A 23,934-nucleotide genomic window follows, 5' to 3' on the forward strand; every position below is an offset into this window, starting at 1 on the left:
CTTTTCTGATGAGAGAGTTGTTGCTCTTCTTTTCTTCGATTTCCTGTTGAGTTTGTAGGTGTTCCAAATGGTTTGATCCCTATCCAGCTGAATTCCTGAGAGGAGACGAAATCCAGGTCTCCTACTCCTCCGCCATCTTGCTCTGCCCCTCTGGTGTCCCTTCTTAAGGAGCCTCAGTCCTATCTGAGTAGGTCCTTACCCTTATCTCATTTAATCTTAATTACCTCCTTAAAAGGCTTTATTTTCAAATATAGTCACATGGAGGGTTAGGGCTTCAACATAGGAATATTGAAGAAACACAGCTCTGTCCATAACAGCATTGTTTGAAGCTGCTAAGTTTGTGGTAACTGCTTAATAGCAATAGAGAATGGATATAGGAATAGGAAGAAGAGAGATCAAGCAAACACCTTACAGAATCTACCACAAATAATGGCAGTTATCAATACAGCTAAGCATGGGAAAGGGAGAGCATATATTAGCAAGAGCTTGTAATTCTAATATTTCAAAGCACTTTGATATTACATAAGCATACGACAATAAAAGTATGAGGTAGGGAGGTTACATAAATCTCTACTGCCATTTTACATACAGTCCTTATTTCTTAAGATTTATTTATTTTAGAGCATGCGTGTGAGGCGGGGTAGGGGCAGAGAGAGAGAATCTCCAGCAGACCCCACTGAGCGCAGAGCCAGATGCAGGGCTCTATCTCATGACCCTGAGATCATGACCTGAGCTGAAATCAGGAGTCTGATGCTTAACCTACCGAGCTACCCAGATGTCTCCAAACAGTTCTAAATAAAACACATTCCTAAAAATCACTGTGCTGTGTAAAATTACACTAATTGGGGGAAAAATGGATAGGCTCAATACTCAAACTTCATCAGTGACCTATTGAATCTAAAAAGAGGAATGTAATAGGAGTTTCACAAGTGTTAAATATTTAAAACATAAGTACTATGATAATTCTCTTTTCTTTGAAAAAGATCCAAAGGTACTTGTGGAAGTGGGTGTTGGAAGAGTTGTAGCTGGTAAGTTACTGGGAAGTTTTGGAAGAAAAGTGATCTGAAATTGGACAGGAAGTTGTAATGACCCAATGTGGATGAGGGAGGCTCATAATACATAGTGAGTTGAGGTGTAGATTACTGAGAGGTGTGTGTATGTGTGTGTGTTGTGTGTAAACATGGGTATTGTATTTTTACTCAGTTCATGCAGGTCAAGTTTTTTCACCTGTTTCTCAAGGATCAAATTCTATTAAGGTATCAATTGCTTTGAAACAAATTTACATTTATAAAACAAATGTTAAAGCTGACATTGCTATATAAAGAAACTGAGTCTCAAGAGGACTGCAGTGATTTGTTTACAGGCACACAGTTAAGGAATGTTAGGGCTTACCCATGACGATTTTTCGATTCTGGTACAGTGGTCTTTTCTCTGCCTGACCCCTCTCTTGGTAGTTTGATTCCCATTCTGTCACCCAGTTAGTATGGTCAATGCTCTGCAGACAGGCAAATATGAAGACCGTCACTGAGCCTGCAGATCTAATGATCTAATAGATAACAGACAAATAATTACAGTAGCGCAATGTGGAAAACCTTACAATAAAGGGTAATCAGTGAGTGAGAGCAGCAAAGGGTAATTATTACTTTGATCTAGTGAGTGGGCTCATGAAAAAGGAGGAAATACTTAGCCGGAGTCCATGAGGTTGAGTTGTGAAACAGAGGTGGTACAAGGGCATTCCAGAGGGAAGATCTGTGTAAGAGCAAAGCCCAGAGTCAGCACAATGGACTAATTGTACTTCCCAGAAAGCTCAGGGCACACGGGGGCGGCGGGGGGGGAGTAGTTGATGTCTCCCAGTAGTTTTAAATCAGCTTATTGGGAAGTCTTGCTACATGGCTCATGCTAACAATAAAAAACAAAAAGCTCTTGAAAAGCCTTAAATGTTTATAGCACTCCTTGAGATATTGGAAATATTATAATGCACAACCAGGATTGTAGGTCACTTTTCCAGGAAACCTCTCTAGCCACAGTTCTGAACGAGCTAAACTTTGAGCAGGGCAGGGAAACCTGACCTGCTGGAGTGTGCCTCCCTGTGACAGGCATGTTGAGTCAGGCTTAGGTCACAGGAATGGGAAAATTTTAGTAATTGGATCTATTATAGACCCTATTCTTCAGAGTTCTCCACCCTCAAAGGTGTGATTATAAATAGTGTAGCATGAAATGAAAGTGCTTTTCATAAATGCACAGTGTTTTAAGCAGAAAAGTTCTTAAGACTAAGCAAAATAGTCCTCACTACCGATGGTTAAAGGACCTCTGTACCACTCTTGGCAGTTGAAAGAGGTATCTTGGCAGCAGAGGGGAGGGAAGCAATCTCTATCATACCGAGATCTTTCTCCTAATGTGCTGAATGGGACACAGCAGCATCAGGGAAAGAAAATGTGTTGCCACAGAAGGAGGTTATGCTGAGAATCTTCGTAAGTGGGGTGGGTGTGAGAGATATTTCAAAGTGGGGTATAAGACACACTATTCTAGACTATAATGGACATTTTTTAAAATATTGGTTAAGTCCATAGGAACATCAAAATAGGTCTCTGCATAGATCACTGAGGAGAAAAAAAAAATTGAAAATGTTAGAGTGGAGAGAATTAGAGTTCTAGCATCAGGAAGACAAAAGTGTTAATCGCCAATCTTCAATTTACTAGCTGGCTAAGCAGAATAAGCCCCCAAGGAATTGGCGCTTCTTGCCATTCAGATTATTAAAGATCTTGGCATCAGGGTCAACTAAATGGAAGTCAAAGTAGGTGTGAGTAGCCTGGAAGAAATTCCTTTTGATTTAGTGAATTTTTGCAAGGGGAAAACTAAGGCTCATCCTTAATGTAGTAAGAGGTTTCCTTCTGAAGGGATAAAACAAATGAACTCTATTATTCTTAAGGTATTCCAAGGTCCTAGTGTTTTCACTCAATGATAAGTTATATTTATGCAAATGAGGGGAAATCTAGCATTGGCAAATCTTATTTAAAACTGCATTGAAGTGAAATCCTATTTGCTTGTTTAGATATGTTCCTTTGTTTCCTGAATAAAGGTTATGATTGGATGTTCCAGTTTTCTATTTCTGCTAATAACAAATTATAAGCATAATGGCTTAAAACAACACAAATTTGTTGTAAATTCCTGGAGGTCAGGACTTTGATGTAGGTCTCACTGGACTAAGATCCAGACATCAGCAGAGCTGCATCTCTTTCTGGAGTCTCCAGGAAAGAATCTGTTTCCTTGCCTTTTCCAGCTCCCACAGACTGCCTACATTGGTTGGCTTGAGGCGTTCCTCCATCCTCAAATCTGGCAACATGGCTTCTCTCCAGCCCTGCTTCCTTAGTCATGTCTTTCTCTGACTCTTGCTTTGGTCTCTTTTTTCTTTAAAGGCCCTTGTGATTACCCTGGGCACATAATCCAGGATAATGGGTCTACCTTGGGGTCAGTTTACTAGCAATGTTAAATCTATCTGTAACCTTAATGTTCTCTTGCAAAATAATGCATTTATAGGTTCTGAGAATCAAGACCTATGCAGCTGGATGGGGGGATACTATTCTGCCTACCACAGATACTATAATGGGCCATGATTTCTTGTGGCTCAGAACAGTCCCTCCTCCATGGTTCAGTGATATAGTAGTCCATCCCTACAAGGGCTCAGCTGGAAGTTGAAACCAATTTGTTCTATTATGAGTGCCTTGAGGCCCATCTTTAGGAAGAGGGTGATACGTCCTCAGTAACATTTGGGTATTTCTAAAAATTACCTTTGATATGAAGGAATCCTTCTTGAATTGTTTCTTCCTACTGAAGTTCTGAAATTTCAGTCCTATTGTATGTGTACACACACAGCAGGAGAGGTAGGAGGGATTCTTCACTTTCTTAATTTTGCCAGACCTAAAATAGAATTAAAAAAATATATTCAATCCTCTGGTAACTGAAGAATGGACCTTTGATAAAAGATTAAAAGAAAGTGCAGTGAGAAGATGTATAACATAAAGAGAAACAAAATAAAGTTTAAAAGGCATGAGAATAAAATTTTAAGCCTCCAGATAAAATCCCAAATGCCCTATGGGGTAAGTACTATTGTTCATTCAGTTTCAATTTCCAAATGTCCTTATGGCCATTTCACTCATCTGTTTCTGTGGTTCCTCCTCAAGAAGATGGAGTAAGTCTTAATTAAGCTGGACAGTTAGACTGGATCTCTTGTTTGAACTTGATGTGCCAAATCTCCTTTGACTACAACCCATGTTTTCCTGTACGTATTTTCTTTCAAGAAAATTCATCCTATTTTTTGGCAATTACTCTTCTTTACCGGTCTTTTTTCTTCTTATATTGTTAATATATATTTCCTTGTTCTTTAACCACTTTGTCTTCCTTCCCCTCCTTTAAAGCCATATACACACAAGTCTAATTCTTGTCCACATGAAAGCCCTTAAAATATTCAAAGGTATTATACATCTACTGTGTGATCTTTCTCCTCTCCAGGCTGAACATCCTCTATTCCTTAATCTCTTCTATAGCAAGATCTCAAATTCAGACACTCCTCCTTCCCCTCCCTGTGTACATCAGTCTATCAATATCTCAGGTGGAATGGCTTCCCATTGCAATGAATAAAATAGTTGACTTATGGCCTGACCAGTAGAGAATATGGTGGGTTCTTCATTCCTAAATAAATGGAGATATTCTCACCTTTCCAATCCCAACTTGCTACAATGCAAGAGATTTTGCCCAATTTTTGTAAATACCTTATTTCCTTGACTCATGATAGGATCCTTATCAGTAGAAGAATCTTCAGATAGTTGATAATACTGAATTCAAATCTCATGCTGCCCATAGACATTAAGGGAGGTAGGAAATAAACTCAGAAAATTACATCCATCCCCAGTGAATGTTGTCCTATTATAAACTGTCCATTTTTCAGCCCTGTCAAGGACCTTTTGCATACCTATTCTATCATTTAAAGTATTTGCTATCTATTTTTAACTATCTCTCCATGTGAATATGTATCATTTTGTACCTTCATCAAAACTATTAATAAAAATGGAAAACACATTGTGGCAAATGACAGGGTATAGTGCAGACTACTAGAAAACTTCATACATACTGAAACAGTTTACCATTTATCTTTGTGGAGAGAGTATTTTGAACATTTACTAATCCCTTCAGTTATATTTGGTCCCAGTCTATACTTCTTCATTTTATCAACTGAGATTGCAAGTCCAACACCCATTGAAATCCCATTTCCCTACACAGCAATGGTTCAAAATGCCATTCGTATACTTTGTAGGAGCCTAAAATGCCATTAATCTAAAACAGATTTGCACTCTATTGGAGTAGCTACATACTCCTCTAAAATCTGATCACAATCTTAGGATTTCATTCTCTTTACAAATGCTAGTTTTATCTTTTGATTCTCAATACAGTTCTAAAAGGGGGGGGGGGCGGAATTCTGATGTTTTTGCCATTCATCAGAATTACACATTCCTTTTGTGATCTTTCTGGATATATTGTCTTTTGTATCTTTTGCAAATCTTCTCTAAAGTTTGAAAGAAGTGAAATGAAAACCTTCACGTCTCCTGATAAAATCCCCAATATCCCTATGGGCCAAGTACTGTTTCTCATCCAATTTATTCTCCTAAATCACTTTATAATTATCTGGGCCATCTCTGGTTTTGAAACATGTCCTTAATTTGCCAAGTTGGACCACTTGACTTTATCTCTCCGGTAGAAACATCCTCTCCTGCCCCACAAATACCCCAACACAACCTCTAACTCCGAGTGAGTGGAAAAGCACATAATCACCTAAATATATTACCTGTCCTCCCTTTTCCTCCTATCTGGGCCTTTGTTTTTTCACAACTCCAGGTGGTTTCTTTCACATTGGAGTTTAAGGGAATGGGACCATCTGGAACTGTACCATGTATAATTTATGGTATTTTTTTTCAAAAATGTGATCATTTTGAATTTCAGATTAATATGAACTGATTAAAGTAGTGAAGAGTGTCATTGTTTAGTGCCTATTCAGTTGTGAAAAATCATATAGCAAAAGCAAAAGTTAAGTGTTCTTAGAGAGGTGTGGTAAATTGGTTTGGAGTAGTTGAAAAGAGATAGGTTAATTATTCAGAAAAGGACAGGTAAGGCAAACCCTTACAAAGTAGATAATATTTGGGCTGGGCCTTAAAGCGTGAGCAGCATTTTTCATAATAGAGATGTGGAAGAAGGCTTTCTTAGTAAAAAATAGCCCAGTGTTCTTAGAACGTAGGATGCATAGCAGTGAGTGGAAGCAAGTTTGGAAATGAAATTGAGCCTTCAGCTCAAAATAATCCACATACCAAAGTGACACCTTCTTGAGGGGAGGGAGGCTATCCTGAACCTCTTCGAAATCATTGGCTATTTTTCAAGAGTTGGTGAGAACACCTTGACTTGATAAAACTGTACCTGAGTATTTAATTTTCTGCCTTTAGGTTAAAAAAACATGTGAGGGCAGTGAGGATATCTGTTTTGTTAACATTATGCCCCAGAACAAAATATGTAGAAAGTGGCCAAATATTTTTTGAGTGAGTAAATGAAATCCCTGATGACACATATGGTTTACATGATTATCATCACCAGCCATGTCTGGCATAAACATGTGGATCAAAGTGAACTTTTAGACCAGTAGCAACTCCAGGTTAGTTTGCTTCTCAAATATTGTTTTTCCAAAATTCAAACCATGACCTGGGACCTAAGAGAGGGGAAGCGGAGGTGGGAAAAGAGACACACATCTGTAAGCACCTACCCAAGTAGGGAGGGATAGGTGCCAGTCACACAGCCTCCAGACTTGGCATATATCTTCTACATTTGGAGTCTGAGAAGGGAGGGAGAAACTGAAGTGTAAATTATGCATTATAAAAACCAAGCAGCAGCTGTGTCCTCTTGCCTTCTGCTCTAATGCATAGCTCTGAGGCTGCGCCCACAGAGTGGTAGAAAGGTAAATGAAGACCAGATGTTTGAAGGTGACACACAGACTCTAAATGAGAACTACTGCTGTGGACAAGATGAGAAAACTAAATCTTGCCTGGTGTAGAATTCTCTGAGAAGGGGGTGGGGGGGGGGTTGGTCAGTGCTGGGTCCTCTCGCTAAAATAGCCAGGCTGGTGGGTAGCCAAGCTCAAGTCCTCTCGAAAGAGGAGTAGGTAGTCCCTTCTCTAGGATGATTTGAAGGTGCCCCAAACTGGAAAGAACTTAGGCACACATCATTCACATAACCACCCAGGGGATACAGGGAAGTTAGTTCCAAGGATATGCATCCTGAATGAGGTCTAAATTTATACTGTGGTTGCACCGATTAAGCAAGGAGGCTGCCATTGTTGCCTCTGTGCATGGGGGTGGTGGTTGTCAAGCTCTATCATCCTCCCAGAAATTCAAATACCTGTGGCATGGGCATCCTCCTATGGCTCAAAGTTGAATCGAGGGTTTGATTGACACGTCTGCTTGGCAGAACCTAGGTGATCTGTCTGTAGCCTTGTTGCAAAGGCAGCTGGGAATGTGGATTGCTGCTTCGATTTCACTCATGGGATGTAAGGGCCTAAAAGATGCAGGGTGACCACAAACTTAACAATTGTCCACTATGCTGGGTGGTGGTTGTGTTTTTTGTTGTTGTTGTTTGTTGTCATTTTTCTTTTACTAAATGTAGTTTCCTCAAAGATTCGGCGCTCCATATTTGAGTATTAAGATTGGACCAGCTTTCGAAGTTATGTATTCACTCAATTCATTTAATAAACACCACTTAATTGTCAAAGTAAAACCCTTTACGCATTTGATTAATATTTGACAAACAACCAGTTGGCAAAATAAAAACAGCTTCTGGTGTCTAACAGACCAAGTTTAGTCTCCAACCACCTCTTACCAGCTTTGTGAGCTTTGTAAAGTTTAATTACCTCTGTTTTTTTTTTTGATATTTAAATTGGGTATATTGCTATATATACAGTGTGATGTCTAAGTTAAGCTACACATCTGAGAGAATTGAGCAGTGTGCTAGACACAGAAGGTAGACTGAATTTATTGACCACTTGTGCCTGTCCCAATTATGGAAAATGCATATACAAAGATGAACGAGCCATGTTCTATGCTTTCAAATAGCTAAGATTAACAAAGCTGTTTAGAACAGAATGTTTAAAGTTCTTTAATAGAGCTATTTACAAGGTATTATAAAAGTATGGGAGGGGTATAAAGTTTCTAATTGGACAAGTACAGGAAGGCTTCAAAGGAAAATGTGATGGTTAATTTTGTGTCAGCTTGACTGGGGCCATCAGGTGCCCAGGCATTTGATTAAATGTTCTAGGTGTGTCTGCAAGGATGTTTCTGTATGAGACTAACATCTGAAGTCCTAGACTTCAGAGCAGACTGCCCTTCCCAACATGGGTGGGCCTCTTCCAATCAGTTAAATATCTGAATAGAACACAAAGACGGAGTAAAAGGGAATTTTTCCTGCCTAACTGAGCAGAAGAAATGGTCCTTTCAGGCCCTTGAACTGTAACTTACACTGTGGGCTGTCTTATTTCTCAAGCCTTTGAACTTGGACTACAATTTACACTATCAGTTTCCAGCTTACCAATTGCAGATCTTGGGACTTCTCAGTCTCTATAATTGAATGGGCCAATTCTTTAAAATTAATCACATGTTAAGATACAACTTAAAGATGTAATTAGATGTCATTTAAAGATATTATATACCGTGGCACCTGGGTGGTTCAGTCAGTTAAGCACCCGACTCTTGGTTTTGGCTCAGGTCACGATCTCAGGGTTGTGAGATGGAGCCCCCTACATCAGGCTCCATGCTCAGTGAGGAATCTGCTTCAGATTCTCTCTTCCTCTGCCTGCTGGCATGCTCACTTTCTTGCTCTAAAATAAGTAAAGAAAATCTTAAAAAAAGAAAGATATTACATACTGTATTTCCCTGGAGAACACTGACAAAGGAAATTATAAAATACCACTTGAAGGATGGTAGGAGTTTGTAGCATAATTACGGACATCATTCACTTGTATTTTATTTTACTTTATTTTAAATTCCACTGTAGTTAACATACAGTCACTTGTATTTTAAATTCATACCTGTTCTTCTATAATTAAAAAAGGCCACCAATGACTGACAGAATATTTCATATTTGTATTTTGAGTCTGTAAAGATACCTGCTTTTGCGACAAGTGCACTTTTCTTTAGATTTGCCACGGCCACGGCAGTAGCTGTGAGCCAATGGTGCTGTGATTCACTTGCCACGTGACTGGCCCAAACTGAGTTCTACTGTATCTTCACGTGTGAAATACACAGTGGCTTTCAAAAACTTACTACAAGGAAAAGATGTAAGATCTCTCATATTTTTCTATATTGCTTACGCAGTTAAATAGCTTAGATAAATTCAGTTAAATAACACATTAATTTTTTTTTTTTTCCGTTTCTGTTTTCCTGTGGCTGCCAGAAAATTTAAATTTCGTAGGTGGCTCCTACTATATTTCTGTTGGGCACTACTGCTATTTATCCTGGACCTGTTGCATGGGTATGACATGGTTATTTACTAGAAATACAGAATCTTGGCCCCAGACCCACTGAACCAGAATGTGCCCTTCAACTAGATACCCATGAGACTTGTCAATACAGGAGAGTTTGTGAAGTACTGCTGTAGCCCATTGTCCTAAAAATACCCCTCTTAATTCTCCATCTGTAGTAGAAGTTTCCTTTCTGAAGCTCTGATTCCTAGAGAGGCTGACAGAGTAAAGATGATCCAACTCCACAAGGGGCAAGATTAGAATTCTGAATATGATTCTCTCTGTATGTAGGGTCCAGTGGTTAAAACACCATGCTTAGCAAGCTTGGGGGCACAGAGCAACTTCCTTTTGTCATCAGTTTTGGGAAGGCGGGAGAATGAATTGTTTCCTCTTCTGTACCCATTTGTCTTCAATGGGCTGCTGCCCCAGCCTGGAGTCCTTGCTGGTCCTCTAGTGCTTGCAAGCCTGCTGCAAGTCCTTTGTTCACCCGAAGTTCCCAGTCCCTCTGCCCAAGGCTGTTAGCAGTTTTCCCTTCCCATCCTGCCCCTTTATCATCCCTCCCGATCATCCCCCAGGGCCCTGCTTTTCTGCTTTCTCTCATGACAGCTAATTTTGTGCAAAAGTAATCTGAGTAAGGTGTTTGTGCTTGATAATAGCTTAATATTTTACCTCTCCTGTAGTTTTATTGCATTTTAATAGAGAGTTCCTGGAAATAAAATGGCTTATCTTAACTAGAGAGAATGAAGCAGAAGGGGTGGAATTTGGGGCATCATGCCAGGCCAGTGAGACAGATAGTGTGGACAGAAAGGTCCTTTGGCACCATTTCTGGTTTCCATCTCTGTAATAAATATTTGTCGGCATTGTCAGAATTTATTTAATATGAAGGTTAAATATCTTAGAAGTTGTCATTTCAATACATGAGATAGAATTGATACAGATTAAAGGAAAAAGAATCATTAGAAAAAAATTAAGTCATTTAATTTTGTGCAAATATTGTGTTACTGGGTCCCCCTTTTGGTGGGTGTCAAGCCAAAAGACACAACCAAGACAAAGAATAGAAAAAGGAAGGATTTTACTTGTAACAAGTAAAGGAGAACATCAGGGATATTTCCCAAAGCAGCCTCTCCTTCAACAACAACAACTGGGACAGTTTTAAGCTAAGGGTGTGTACATATTCATGAAGGGGCTTGCCCAAGGGGGAAGTTCAGCATAGAATTGGGGGAAAAGTCATCTCAAGGTGATAGTCCAGGTCAAAGTCCTGATGCCCAGCAAGGGTCAACTTCATCAATTCTGTCTTGAGTTGGTCTGGTATTTGAGTGCTCTAAGGGGCTTAAATTCTGCAAACGTAACTCAAGTATGTGTGCCAGGTCAGTCTTCACTTTCGAACCAGCACTGGGAGTTTGACCACTGATTTTTTGTCCCTGTTATGACTAGGCTAACTCCTGGCCTGATAGGGGCTGTTTGTCCTTACTTTCTTTTGTTCCCTTAAAATCATTATCTACTGGGGTCTATTCTTTTGTATATCTCAGGAAGTTCTGCAATAAATGTTCTTTGGGCAACTGGTACTGGCCATGCATAGATCACAAGATGGCTAGGGGTCTAAAATGAATTTTTGTCAAGAAAGTTGTATCTTCAGGGCGCCTGGGTGGCTCAGTTGGTTGAGCGACTGCCTTCGGCTCGGGTCATGATCCTGGAGTCCCGGGATCGAGTCCCGCATGGGGCTCCCTGCTCGGCGGGGAGCCTGCTTCTCCCTCTGACCCTCCCCCCTCTCATGTGCTCTCTCTCTCTCATTCTCTCTGTCTCAAATAAATAAATAAAATCTTTAAAAAAAAAAAAAAAAGAAAGTTGTATCTTCAGTGGCCCCTAACTCTTACATTACCTTAAAATGAACAATCAGAACTGGAATTGAATATTTTCTCCCTTTTTACACTTGAGCTTAAAATACTCCCTTTCAAAACTTTTTTTTTAAAAGTATAATAAAAATACAGAAAAACAAAACAATATTTTATCACAAAGTAAATATCCAAATGATATCCACCTTGGTTAGGAAAAGATGTTCCAATAAATATAGCTTAGGTTAGATGTTTATTTTTCCATTTTATAGAAATGGAAACATGTCTAGCTTTTTCAAAATGGTTTCTAAGATTCAATCATGTTGTATGCTGTAGTTGTCTAAATTTCCTACAAAAATAATCCACGGTATGAATGAACTAGAATTAATGTGTATATTATAACACTGCTGAAGCCTGGGTTGTTTGTAGTTTAGAGATAGTATGAATAAAGCTGATACAAATATTTTCATTCATGTCTTTTGTGCACATGTGCATATATTTCTGATGAACGCAATTGCTTATAACAGACTGCCCCAAATCTGGTAAAAATGTATTTTTCCCTCACAGACCTCTACGTTAGTTGAAATGTCTTGTCTTCAGACTGGTATCTATGTTCTGAAACCAGCAGGTAATTCAGGGCATATTTGTATGGTGATAAAAGAATCAAAAGAGCATGAGCCCCACTGCACATGTATATTTCATCCCTCTACTAGCATCACATCCATTGGCATCCCATTGGCCAAAGTCAGTCACATGATCAAGCCTAAACTCAAAGAATGGGTAAATACACTCCACCCACTATAAGGCCATGGTAAGGGGATACAGATGTAATATCTGTACAGACAAAAACTGACACCAACAATTCCATGTAGCACATGTTATAGGTATGATGAGCTTTACTAGATAGTCCCAGGTAGTTTTCTGTTTATGCACCCCCTGTAGTAGATGACCATTCTCCATGGTTCCACCAGTGCACTATTTATGGTATTTATGGGATTATGGTTTTTAAATTTGCTATTCTGTTGTGAGCACACTCGCATCCTATAGTTTTCACTTGCTTTTTACTGATCATTAATAAGGCTGTACAGCTTTAAATTTATCGGCCATCTGAAAGGTGCTTGCTTTACATTTACTAAAATTGGAACAGTTTTAAAATTTAAAATTGAATTTAAAAATTTTGAACTGGAAAGTTTGAGAAAATTTGTGAAGCATCCCATATTTTTTTACCCTGTTATCTCCTCAACCCCTGGTGTCGCTATCAAAGCCTCCTAACCCCAAGGAAGGGAAGGAAGAGACGTCATACTCTTTTTGATACTCTTCCCTCTACCTAGGATACTTTTTTTTTTTTTTTTCCTTTACCCTTCTCAGTGAGATAACTTCTAAGATCGTCCAAGGGTCAGCTCTCCTATGAAGTCTTTGCCTATTCACCAACCTCCAACTCCAAATGGACTTTGTTATACCTCCATTGTGCCCTCATTAAGGACAAGGGCCATGTTTACTGATCTTCGTATCCCTAGTACGTAGTATCCATAAATGGATAAGTGAAAATTTTTCTACAATAGCATGCTTTTTACAAGTTGTGTGATGATGGGCAGATGACATAACTTCTATGACCTTTGACTTTGTATCTGTAATTGGAGGTGAGAATAGTTCTTCATAGGGTTATTACAAGATTTAAATGACATAATGAAAATATATATTTTACTGTGCTAGCACAATTTCAGTGCTTAATGAATGATAGTAATATTATCACTTAAAAACTCTCAGTGTCTTGCCCACTTTTCACTGGAGAAGATTGCCTCTTTGAGGGATTTGTAGAAATTCTTTATACATTCTGGATATGAGCCTTTTGTTGATATATATATATATATACTTTATTCCACACTACGGCTTATATTTTCCTTCTCTTAATAGTGCCTTTGATAAACCAATCTGTTGTTTTAATGTACTCACAATTTTAATAAATGTATTCTAATTTGTCAGCCTTCTACTTTATAGTTAGTGTTTATATTAATTTTTAAGAAGTCTTGCCAGGGGTGCCTGCATGGTTGGTTGGGTGCCTTCAACCAACAGAAAGTAAATAAAAGTATTTATAATGAAAATTCTCATCTTGTATTCAACCTGAGTCGATGGTTTTAGTATTTGTCCATTAATCATAATGTTTGCTTTAAGTTTTGTTTAGCTACTCAGTACTAGAGATAAAGCAAGCTGCTCCTATGCCTATCTGGCTAAAAAGTTTTTGAGATTTTGGAATTTTTTATACATAAGCAGATATTGATATATCTATTTTATTTTAATTCATATGGCACTGTAAGATAGAGATTCTATGTCCCCTTACCCAGTTCCCCTCCATGGTAGCACTTCTCAAACTTAGTATAACATCACAATCAGGATACAGATAGTCAAGATACAGAACATTTTCATGACAACAAGGATCCTTTATGTAGATTTTGAAAACAACACCCACTTCCTCCATAACGCCTGGCAACCATTAATCTGTCATCCATATCTATAATTGTGTCACTTCATGAATATTATATAAACAGAATCATAGAATATGTAACCTTTTGGAATTGGCTTGTTTCAATTAGCATAATTCTGTGGCGATTCATCAAGGCTGTTGCATGTATCAACATTCCATTCTTTTTAAAATTGTTAAATAGTATTCCATGATATGTGTGTACCACAGATCGTATAATTATTCATGCACTGAAGGATATTTGACATGTTTCCCATTTTCAGCTATTATGAATAAAGCTACTACAAACAACTTAGGGGAAAAAATTAGTGTGTCTTTATGAGAACGTAAGTCTTCATTTCTCTGTAATAAATGCCTAAGAATGTAATTGCTGCTTTAAATATTCCATGTGGAATATAAATACATGTGGAATATATATATATTAAATACTTTATTTATTTTAGAGAGCATGCATATGCATGCAAACACGTGGGGGGAGGGGCAGAAGGAGAAAATCTTTGCTGAGCAGGGATCCCAAGGTGGGGCTCGATCTCATGACCCATGAGATCATGACTGAGCTAAAACCAAGAGTCAGACACTTAACCAACTGAGCCACCCAGGTGCCCCAACGCGTGGAATATATTTTTTAAAATATACATTGCAAAAGATTTTTTTAAAAGATTTTATTTATTTGAGAAAAAGACAGAAATAGCAAGAGAGAGAGCATAAGCAGGAAGGAGAAGCAGGCCTCCTGCTGAGCAGGGAACATGACATGAGCCTTAATCCCAGGACCCGGGGATCATGACCTGAGCTGAAGGCAGATGCTTAACTGACTGAGCCACCAAGCATCCCCCCCAAATTTTTTATTAGTAATCTCATGTTTCCACATCCTTACTAGCCTTAAGAGTCATCACTTTTTTACAAGCCATTCTGATAGATATGTAGTAATAGCTCATTGTGATTTTATTTAAGATTTTGTTTGATAGAATGAGAGAGAAAGAGCATGAGCTGGGGGTGGGGGGAGGGAGAGGGAGAAGCAGACTCCCTGCTGAGCAAGGAGCCTGAAGCTGGGCTCTATCTGACTCTGGGATCATGACCTGAGCCAAAGGCAGATGTTTAACCAACTGAGCCACCCAGGCGCCCCCGTTCATTGTGGTTTTCATTTGTACTTACCTAAGACTAATTTTTTTAACAAGGGACTTCTATTTCCATTATTTTGAAATGGTATCTCCAGGTTGAATCAGATTCTATCATGAAACAACTAAGAGACTGGTCTGTGGGGTTTTGTCTTCCAATTATGTATTCACATTTGGAAGTCATTTACTTGGTATTCATTTTCCACCATCCGTGTCACTGTGTCCTGGTGCCTCTAATTTGAATTTCAAGGTCTTAAAAGATTTCTTTAACTTACCCAATTTAGTTTGGATTCTTATTTCAATCTGAGAGTTACTGGCCACTTTCCCCATATGATTGTAATCAGGATCAACTGTTTAATTTTGGGGGTCCAAGGCAAGAAGAGATTTCTTGTTCTAAAATGAAGAATTACAGTGACAGGAAAGCATCCAACCAAACACGGACCCTTCTAAGCATAGAGTACTGCGTGACTGGACAGGTGGCATGCCCGTGATGCCAGCTAAGGCTGATGATGTTGAACAGGTTTTATGTGCTTATTGGCTATGTATGTATCCTATTTCATGGAATGTCTCTTCATGCCTTTAGTTTGATCTCTAAATAGATTGTTCTTGAGACTTGAGAGTTCTTTGTACATGCTGAGTAGTAGTCCTTGGTCAGATATTTGGTTTGCAAATATTTTCTTCCATTTTAGCTTTTTTTTTTTTTTAATCTTAATAGGGTCTCATAGAGCAAAGGCTGTTTTAAAATTTTGAAGTCCAATTTATAAACTTTTCCTTTTATGGACTTTTTATGTGAAGTCTAAGATTTTACTTAACACTGGATCGTAAAGATTTTTTCCTACGTTTCTTCTAAAAGTTTGATAGTTCTATGTTGAGGCTTCTAATCCATTTTTAGATTAATTGGTGTATAAAGTGTGATACTTAGCTGGAGGTTTGCTTGTTTCTGCTAATGGATATTTAATTTTTCCTACACCATTTGTTGAAAAGGCTCTTTACGTCACTAAATTACTCTTGCACTTTTGTCAAAATGTAGTTATATTTTTGAGGGTTTATTTCTGAATTCTCCATTCTGTTTTATTGAGCTATGTGTCAATACTAGGTAGTCTTGATTACTATAGTTACACAGTAAGTTGTGAATTCAGGAAAACGGATTCCTCCTACTTTGCTTTTCAAAATTTTTTAGTTTCTCTAGTACCTTTTTCTTTTCATAAAAGACTTAAAATTTGTGCCTGTATCCACATATATACATAAGTTTTCAAGATTTTGATAGAAACTGTGTTAAATCTTTACATCAGTTTGTGGAGAATCCACATATTTACCACACTGAGTCTTCTAAGCATGAAAATGGCATGCCTCTACATTTAGATTGTTTAAAATTTCTTTCATCAGTGTTACATGGCTTTTAGCATATAAGGTCTGCACATGTTTTGTTCTATTTACAGCTAAGTATTTAATTTGTCGAACAATTCTAAATTGGTTCACTGTTAGATCGGTTATAGTCTAAATGTGTTCTGTCTTGCTAGGCTCTGCTTCGTTTCTCCTGGGCTTTGTTTTGTCTGTACCCATTGGTATTTCCAGGCTGCCAGCTTTTTTACTTCCAAGTCTGTGAGGCAAAAAGAAAACCCAGAGAACCCACCACCAGGTTATTCCTTGGATCCTGAAGTTTTTAGCCAGGTTGCCTTTTCCTTTCCACCTTTCAGAGTCATCTTAAGCTAGTTCTAGAAATAATTTTCGTGGTCTTATGTTGTATGTAGCAGGAGGCATAGGGAAAAGTATACCTATTTCATCTTCCTGGAAGCCATGGTCTTGGTATAAATCAAACCTCTGCCACCAGCTGTTCTCATATTGGATCTGTGGGCTGTAGAAGTTCACGGAACCCTTCTGGAGGTATCCATCAAGGGAGGGTGAAGAGCTGGTAGAATTGTGGCACTCCCACAATTGCCCTAACCATAAAAGCTAGTTATTTCTGTGAAGAGGGAGTCTCTATGTAAGTGCGTTCTACTGTAAAGTCTGGGAGACCACCATTTCACAGATCATGGCCTTAGGATCATGCAGCCATTCATCATGATGATGGTGAATGGGGGCAAGAAAGGTAAAAATGAGATGTTGTCATTTCTTGCTAAAAGAGCTGGTGAGAGAACATCTACTCTTTTCTTTCCCTCACCCCAAAAGAAGTGAGGTAGAGACAAAGGACTTGAAACATTTGATGTCCGTGTAGCCCAATCTTGTTACCTCTCTTTTTTTTTTTTTTTTTTTTTTTAGCAGAAGACAGACAAAGAATCAGGTTTCCCACAAACCTCTCTATCTGGCTGAAATGAGAGGGTTAGAAGGCTCTAACATTGAAAGGATGTGGATGTCCTGAAATATTTTCTGTAGATGAGAGTTCTGGGGAAGAACATTGATCTTGCTGCTGTCTCAGCAACCTCTTGCCAGGCTACAGGTCTACTCACTAAAGAGGACTATTACCTCTTTTCAAAGACCTCTCTGTTGGCTTATCCTTGCTATGAGAAGCCATTGCTTGGAATGGCCTCTCCCAGGAGTGGCCCTCTCCAGGTGCAAATCTCCAGGTGGTCTCCTCTGATTCCAAAGGGAACATGCCAACTTGCACCACCTCAAAAGGTCTGATGTGGAAAATCTACCTGAGGGCCCTACAGAATGCATGTGGTTGTCCCCCTTGGAGTTAAATTTCCCAGAGCAGTGACATTGGGCATTTCCCTGGGAGCAGCAGGGAAATGCTGACTGGTATGAACTACCCCACTAGAATCTGCTTCTATGTCTATAGGAAAGATTTCAATTGCTGTGTAACTCCAATATCATCACAGAGCCCTTACCCCTCCCAGATGTAAATAAACATGGCTCAGTCCTCAATTTTATAGCATGAGAAAAAAAAAATCTAAATTCTGCCTTACAAGTCTCACGAATTCCCAGGACTTAGTTTTTAATGACACCCCTATCTTTAGCTCTTATTCCATGGTAGGGAAGTGTGTTCTCATTCACTGTGAGTCCTCTCTGAAGCTAAATTCAGCCAGTTTTGAAAACCTTTTTCAAATACAGCAGGCATATATACCCTTAATGTATTTCACTGAATGTTTACGTTCAAGAGGAGGGGCTGTGCTAGAATCCATGCAATTCCCTGTCTGTCTTGGCCTCTTACCAGGCCTCCCCCTTGCAAACCCTGTTGTCTATCTGCTGCTTTTGAGGACTGACCTCAGCTCAACTTCAGCTGGGTGTCTTCTGCTGTCTTTCTAAATAAGCACATTTCAAACTCTTCTAATGTTAACACTCATTACAGTGCAGTGCAATTGACTATTGATGTGTTCTCCCAGGATTACAAACTGTGTTGAGAGAAATCAACTGTCTTTGTCAACATGGTAGATTCTGTGCCTATCAGCGTGTGCAGCACAGATTATATACTCGTGTACATATTGATACATTAGATTTGTATCAGCACTGATACAGCCATGATTTCTCTTTCTGTTCAAGAGAACGTTTCTAGTGCACTTTGTTCCGAGATGTTTCTGCTTTATACACATGCAAACACACAATTAGGATGATTTATTTAAGAAATTCTTTGAGAAAGTTATAAATGATCTGAACCTGAACCTTCATATTTTTTAAAGAATTGGGTTAATGATTAATATCTTAGAGATGTATACTACCTCAGAGTTACAGAATCATATCTTCAGTGTAATACCAGTTATCATACATTTCAGGTTTTCAGGTAAACCATATAAGAATTATTCAAGTATCTTAAGATTTTTTAAAAAGTCTTCTAGTAAAAATTCAACAATACCCTAATATTTTCTCTCAGTTACATATTGTGGTTTTAAAATATCCCAATTTCATATTTACAACAACATTTTAAAGATATTTAAATATATTCTATAAAGGAATTAAATGAATTTTTTGTATAGATTATTCAGAACATCTTAAGGCTTTTTAATTATACACTTTTATTTTTTGGAAAATTATTGTAAACCTATCTTACCAAATCCTCTGATTAACTTGTTGTGGGGGGGGAAACATTCCCATATGGGCAAATATAAATGGCAGAAGGAGAAGTGGTTTAGTTTTATATGATTTTATGGTTAACTTGAAGCAATATTTTTTTTTAAAGTTATTACGTAACATGCCTTGAGTTTGAATTGTGGTTTCTTTTCTTTTTTTCTTTTTTTCTGGCACCATTTTATATTCCACTTTAGTTGATCCTTCTAGAACTCCTATGCACTGACTAGCATGTGCTATTAACTCCATCTTACAAGTAAGATTAAGTAACCACTCATAACACCAAAATTTAGTGATGCGCGTGAGGCTTTAATACAGGTCTTTGGTGATTTTCTCCTGTAAAATTCTAGAGAAGGAAAGCGAGGAAGACCTAAGAGAAGCAAGGGTCTCAAACACCAGTGTTTTCAAACGAATTTTGAAGTAGCATCTTAAGGTAGAATTTTAGAATTTAAGGTGGAATTTAGAGATGCCTCTAAGAATCTAGCTCCATTGTGCTTTTCAGTGCAAACATAGCAGGCAATTGCTACTATTTCTGCCTGATAAAGCTTTGTATACATTTGGCCTCTTGCTTTGGAAGACAAATGAGCTAACTTCAGGGTTGCATCTATAGGCGGATGATTGAGATTCAGGGAGGTGTTTATATGTATTCAAGAGAGTATTTCTGTCACTGCATTTCTACATGGGAGGTCTCAAAGGGAGTGGATGGATGGAAACAGGAGGGAAGATTGTTTATTGGAAGAAAATGAAAGGGATTAGTTTCTATGGAGGCCGGGGAGGTGACCTAGATTCACAACACTGGAATGTGTACTGTGATAGACACTTCTTAAAAGAGAGAAAGAAATCTTGGATAGAAGGCCTGGCTTAATTTCCAGCCAATTCACATCAAGTCTCTTTGAAGGGGTTTTCTGATCCCAGGAGAAGCTTTTATTTGATATACATTTCATGTGCTGGGTTTATCTAGGGCTTCAATAATCACACAGAGCAGTTCTCGTCTGGATTACTCAGCATGCTCCTAGCCTCAGCAGGCTCCTTTTGGGGCTTTTGAGTTAAATAAACAAACATGAATTCTGAAAGACTCACATGTGATTCTCAGGTCACAGCGTCCTTTTCAGAGTAACTATTCTTAGTTCCCTATGAAATTGAAAAACAACTCTATGCATTTAAAAAAAAAATTCCACAAGATTTCTATTGTGTAAGAGGAGGATCAGTGAACGTACAAAGAGCAGTAGAATGGAAAATAGACTGTGTGGTTGCCTGTATACTGAATAGTGTTATAGAATGGCTGGTAGTAGTTCAAACTACACCAGATTGACCACCCTGGTAGTTAGACTTTCCACAACTTTATTTCTGCAGCAATGTCATAAAGAATGTGAATTTCCTGGAAAGGGGTAGGCTATATGCCCTATAAATTTTTGGATCTTAACATCTCATTGCACATGTGTGTCTTCCACCATGATTAAGTTCTTGGGGGTAGAGACCATGACGGTGTGTGTGCATGTGTGGGTCTACCTTCATATCTTCAGCAGCTAGCAAAAACCTAATTTGGGGGAGGTGCTCAGTGTGTGTGTTTAAAAAGCTCCTCTTTGGTTGACCATTACTACTTTGTAAACCAAAACGTTCTTAAAATAACTCCTTTGTGGTTCAAAATCAACAGTATGAATAAGTATTGAAATGGTGCCAAAATTCAATGCTGTTGTAAATGCTTTTAGTAGTGATTCAGTTTGCTCTTTACTTACAATATAAATGGCAGATAAAACAGAAGCTATAGCCAGATTCTAGGAGTTTGAGTTCCAGGCTCAGGAGGTCCAACCATGTTTCCAATCATGATTGGAAGAAATGAGGAAATCATTGGATATAATGAAATAACTCTCAGATCTCTCCCCAGAGCTTCAGACCCAGGTACTCACTGTTTCCACTTCCATGATACAGACATGGCAAAGTCCTTTTCTAAGTTGCATTTGTGGTGGCCCTCCTTTCCTCCCTCTCTGCGTAAACATCCTAGATATCTGCCCATCTGCAAGTGCCAGAAATTGGAGAGCTACCCTTGTATCATCCTCCTTCCTTGTCCCCTATATATTACTAAGTGCTATAGGTTCAACTTTCTAAATAACTTGCAAATCTGTCTGCTCTTTTTCCACCCTAGTGCCATTGTCAGAATATAGTTTCCCACCTTAAAATCTATTTGCCACATTTAGCCCAAGTGAGCATTCCAAAATGCATATCTGATAGTGGCATTATGATAGAGTCCAAATTTCTTAAAAACAAAAACCATAAATAAGCATTATTAAGCATATTCTATACACAAGGCACTGTGCCAGATGCCTTTCACACGTTATCTTCCTGAATCCTCTGAGCAACTCCATGAGTTAAATAGAAATATTATCATAACTTTCAAATGAGTAATACACATTTTAGAGAGACCAAGTGATCCCCCCCCCCAACTCAGACAACTGGTAGTGGTACAGTCAGGATTTAAACCCCAGCAGTCTTACTGCCTCACTCAAAAACATGATTCCATTTAATATATTCATAGGCAAGTCTGATTTACCTCGTAAATTTCAAATTTTCTTCCCCAAACTCTAGGATTTAATTACACTGAAATTATCTAGGTTACTTTTGTTTCATCATTTTTTAAAAAAGATTTAAGAGAGAGCATGAGCAGGGTAAGGGCACAGTGAGAGGGAGACTAGCAGACTCCCCTGCTGAGTACGGGAGCCTGACACTGGGTTTGATCCCAGGACCCTGAGATCATGACCTGAGCCAAAATCAAGAGTTGGATGCTTAACTGACTGAGCCATCCAGGTGCCCCTTGTCTCAATTTTTATAACCTCTGGGATTCTGGCTTTCAGTTTGCCTTTCTCTGTCTTGACTATCCTAACTCCTACTCAGGTTAGGTGCTACTTCTTCCAGGAAGCATTCCTTGATTTTCCAAGTGTATATCAGAAGATTAAAATCATACAGATTATCTTTTCCAGTCACAATAGAATGTTTTTCTTCTACTGTAGATTTCTAGTTTCAAAGATACACAAAAATGAGGAAATTAAACAACCAATGAGTAAAAGAAGAAATCGGAGGGCATTAGAAAATACTTAAAGATTAATGAAAATGAAACACAACATTCCAAAATTTATAGGATGCAGCACAAGCAGTGCTGAAAGGAAAATATATAATGTAAATACTCATATTAAAAAAGATCTCAAATTAATAACCTTTAAACCTTAAGAAATGGGGGGGGGGGGCGGAACTAAACCCAAAGCAAATAGAAGGAAATACTAAAGACTAAAAGAAAGGTAAATAGAGAATAAAGGGGAAAAAAAAAGAAAATGATATTAAGTTACTTTAAAAAGATGAACAAAATTGAGAAAGCTTTAGCTAGATAAGAAAGTGTTTACTCAAATAAATTGGGGACATCAATACCAACATTACAGAAATAAAGGATAATAAGAGAATTGTATGTAGAAGAATGAATTTATATCCTTACCAAACAACATATTAAAAAATACGCAACTGGGACACCTGGGTGGCTTAGCTGGTTAAGCATCTGCCTTCGGCTCAGGGCATGATCCCAGGGTCCTGGGATCAAGTCCAGCATGGGTTCCTTGCTCGGCGGGGAGCCTGCTTCTCCTTCTGCCTGCCACTCGCCCTGCTTGTGCTCTCTTGCTCGTGTACTCACTCACTCTCTCTGAAAAATAAATAAAATCTTTAAAGTAAGTAAATAAAATATGCAACTGATGAATCATTGAATACTACATCTGAAACTAATGATGTACTATTATATGTCAGCTGGTTGAATTTAAATAAAAATTTTTAAAAAGCTGCTAAACAAAAATAATAAACTGAAAATGGATCAATGACTAACGGCAAAGGCTAGAATTTAAAACTCTTAGAAGAAAACATAGCGTTAAATATTCATGACCTTGAATTTTAGAATAGATCCTTAGGACACTAAAACACATGAACAAAAGAAACAAACTATACTCCATAAAAATTAACTTTCATGCATCAAATGCCATTATTAAAGTTAAAAAGCCTACAGAATAGGAAAAAATATTTACAAATCCTATCTGATAAATGTTTAGAATCCAGAATATATAAATTTTTACAAGTTAACAAGTACACAAACATATTAAAACTTTATAGTTTTTGGTATACAGTTCTTTACCTTCTTGGTTAAGTTTATTCCTATTTGATTCCTTTTGATGCTTTTATTTTAAATTGTTTATCATCAGTGTATGGAAAGACAACTGACTTGTGTGTGTTTGATTTTGTATCCTGCAACTGCTGAATTTTTTAGAAGTTCCAACACCCGCACCTCACTCCTACCCCGTGCAATCATTGGAGCTTTCTATTTATAGGATCATGTTATCTATAAACAAAATTTTACTGCTTCTCTTCCAATTTGGATGACTTTTATTTATTTTTCTTGCCTCATTGCTCTGGCTAGGACTTTAGTACTATGGTAAATAAAAGCTAAAGCAGGCCTATTTGTCCCTGACCTTAGAGGAAAAGCTTTCAGTCTCTCATTGAATATGATGTTGGAATGCACATTTGCAGTGCAAGATGAAAAAAAGAACTGATGAATTTGTTTCAAGATTTGTTCTGTAGGTATTATGACAAAGGTACCTCAAATCATAATCTCCTGATGGAGAAATAAACCTGACTTCACTTTAAGCAGACACACACTCCTGTATTTCCCTGGGTTATATCTTTCTTACTTTGTGTATTTGACTAGAATATCTCGTTCTCTTACTCAAACTATTTAGAAATTCTTGGTTATGAAATCTAAAAATGAATCATGCCTCTTCAGCTGAATGTACCTGAATGTAAACTGTTTTGTGTTTTTCAGAAGATGCCTATAAGACCCAAGTTAGGATTGACAATGAGCCAGCTTATTTGGACATTTTGGACACTGCTGGTCAGGTAGGTAATTTTCTTAGATCTCTCCAATCTCTTAGGTCA

The 23,934-nt window shown here is 38.1% G+C and overlaps 1 protein-coding gene across 1 annotated transcript in view; it reads left to right on the top strand.

Annotated features, from left to right (window-relative positions):
* Nucleotides 1-23,934, top strand: part of RIT2 (Ras like without CAAX 2) — a 155,584-nt gene that overhangs the window by 109,007 nt on the left and 22,643 nt on the right. The window contains exon 3 of the mRNA XM_081802510.1: nucleotides 23,822-23,895. Coding sequence (XP_081658636.1) covers nucleotides 23,822-23,895 — 74 coding nt within the window. The remainder of the gene's footprint in view (nucleotides 1-23,821; nucleotides 23,896-23,934) is intronic.

This window comes from Leptonychotes weddellii, chromosome 13 (genome assembly GCF_054177405.1).
Source record: "Leptonychotes weddellii isolate Sample4059 chromosome 13, ASM5417740v2, whole genome shotgun sequence".
In the NCBI taxonomy this organism is placed as follows: Eukaryota; Metazoa; Chordata; class Mammalia; order Carnivora; family Phocidae; genus Leptonychotes; species Leptonychotes weddellii.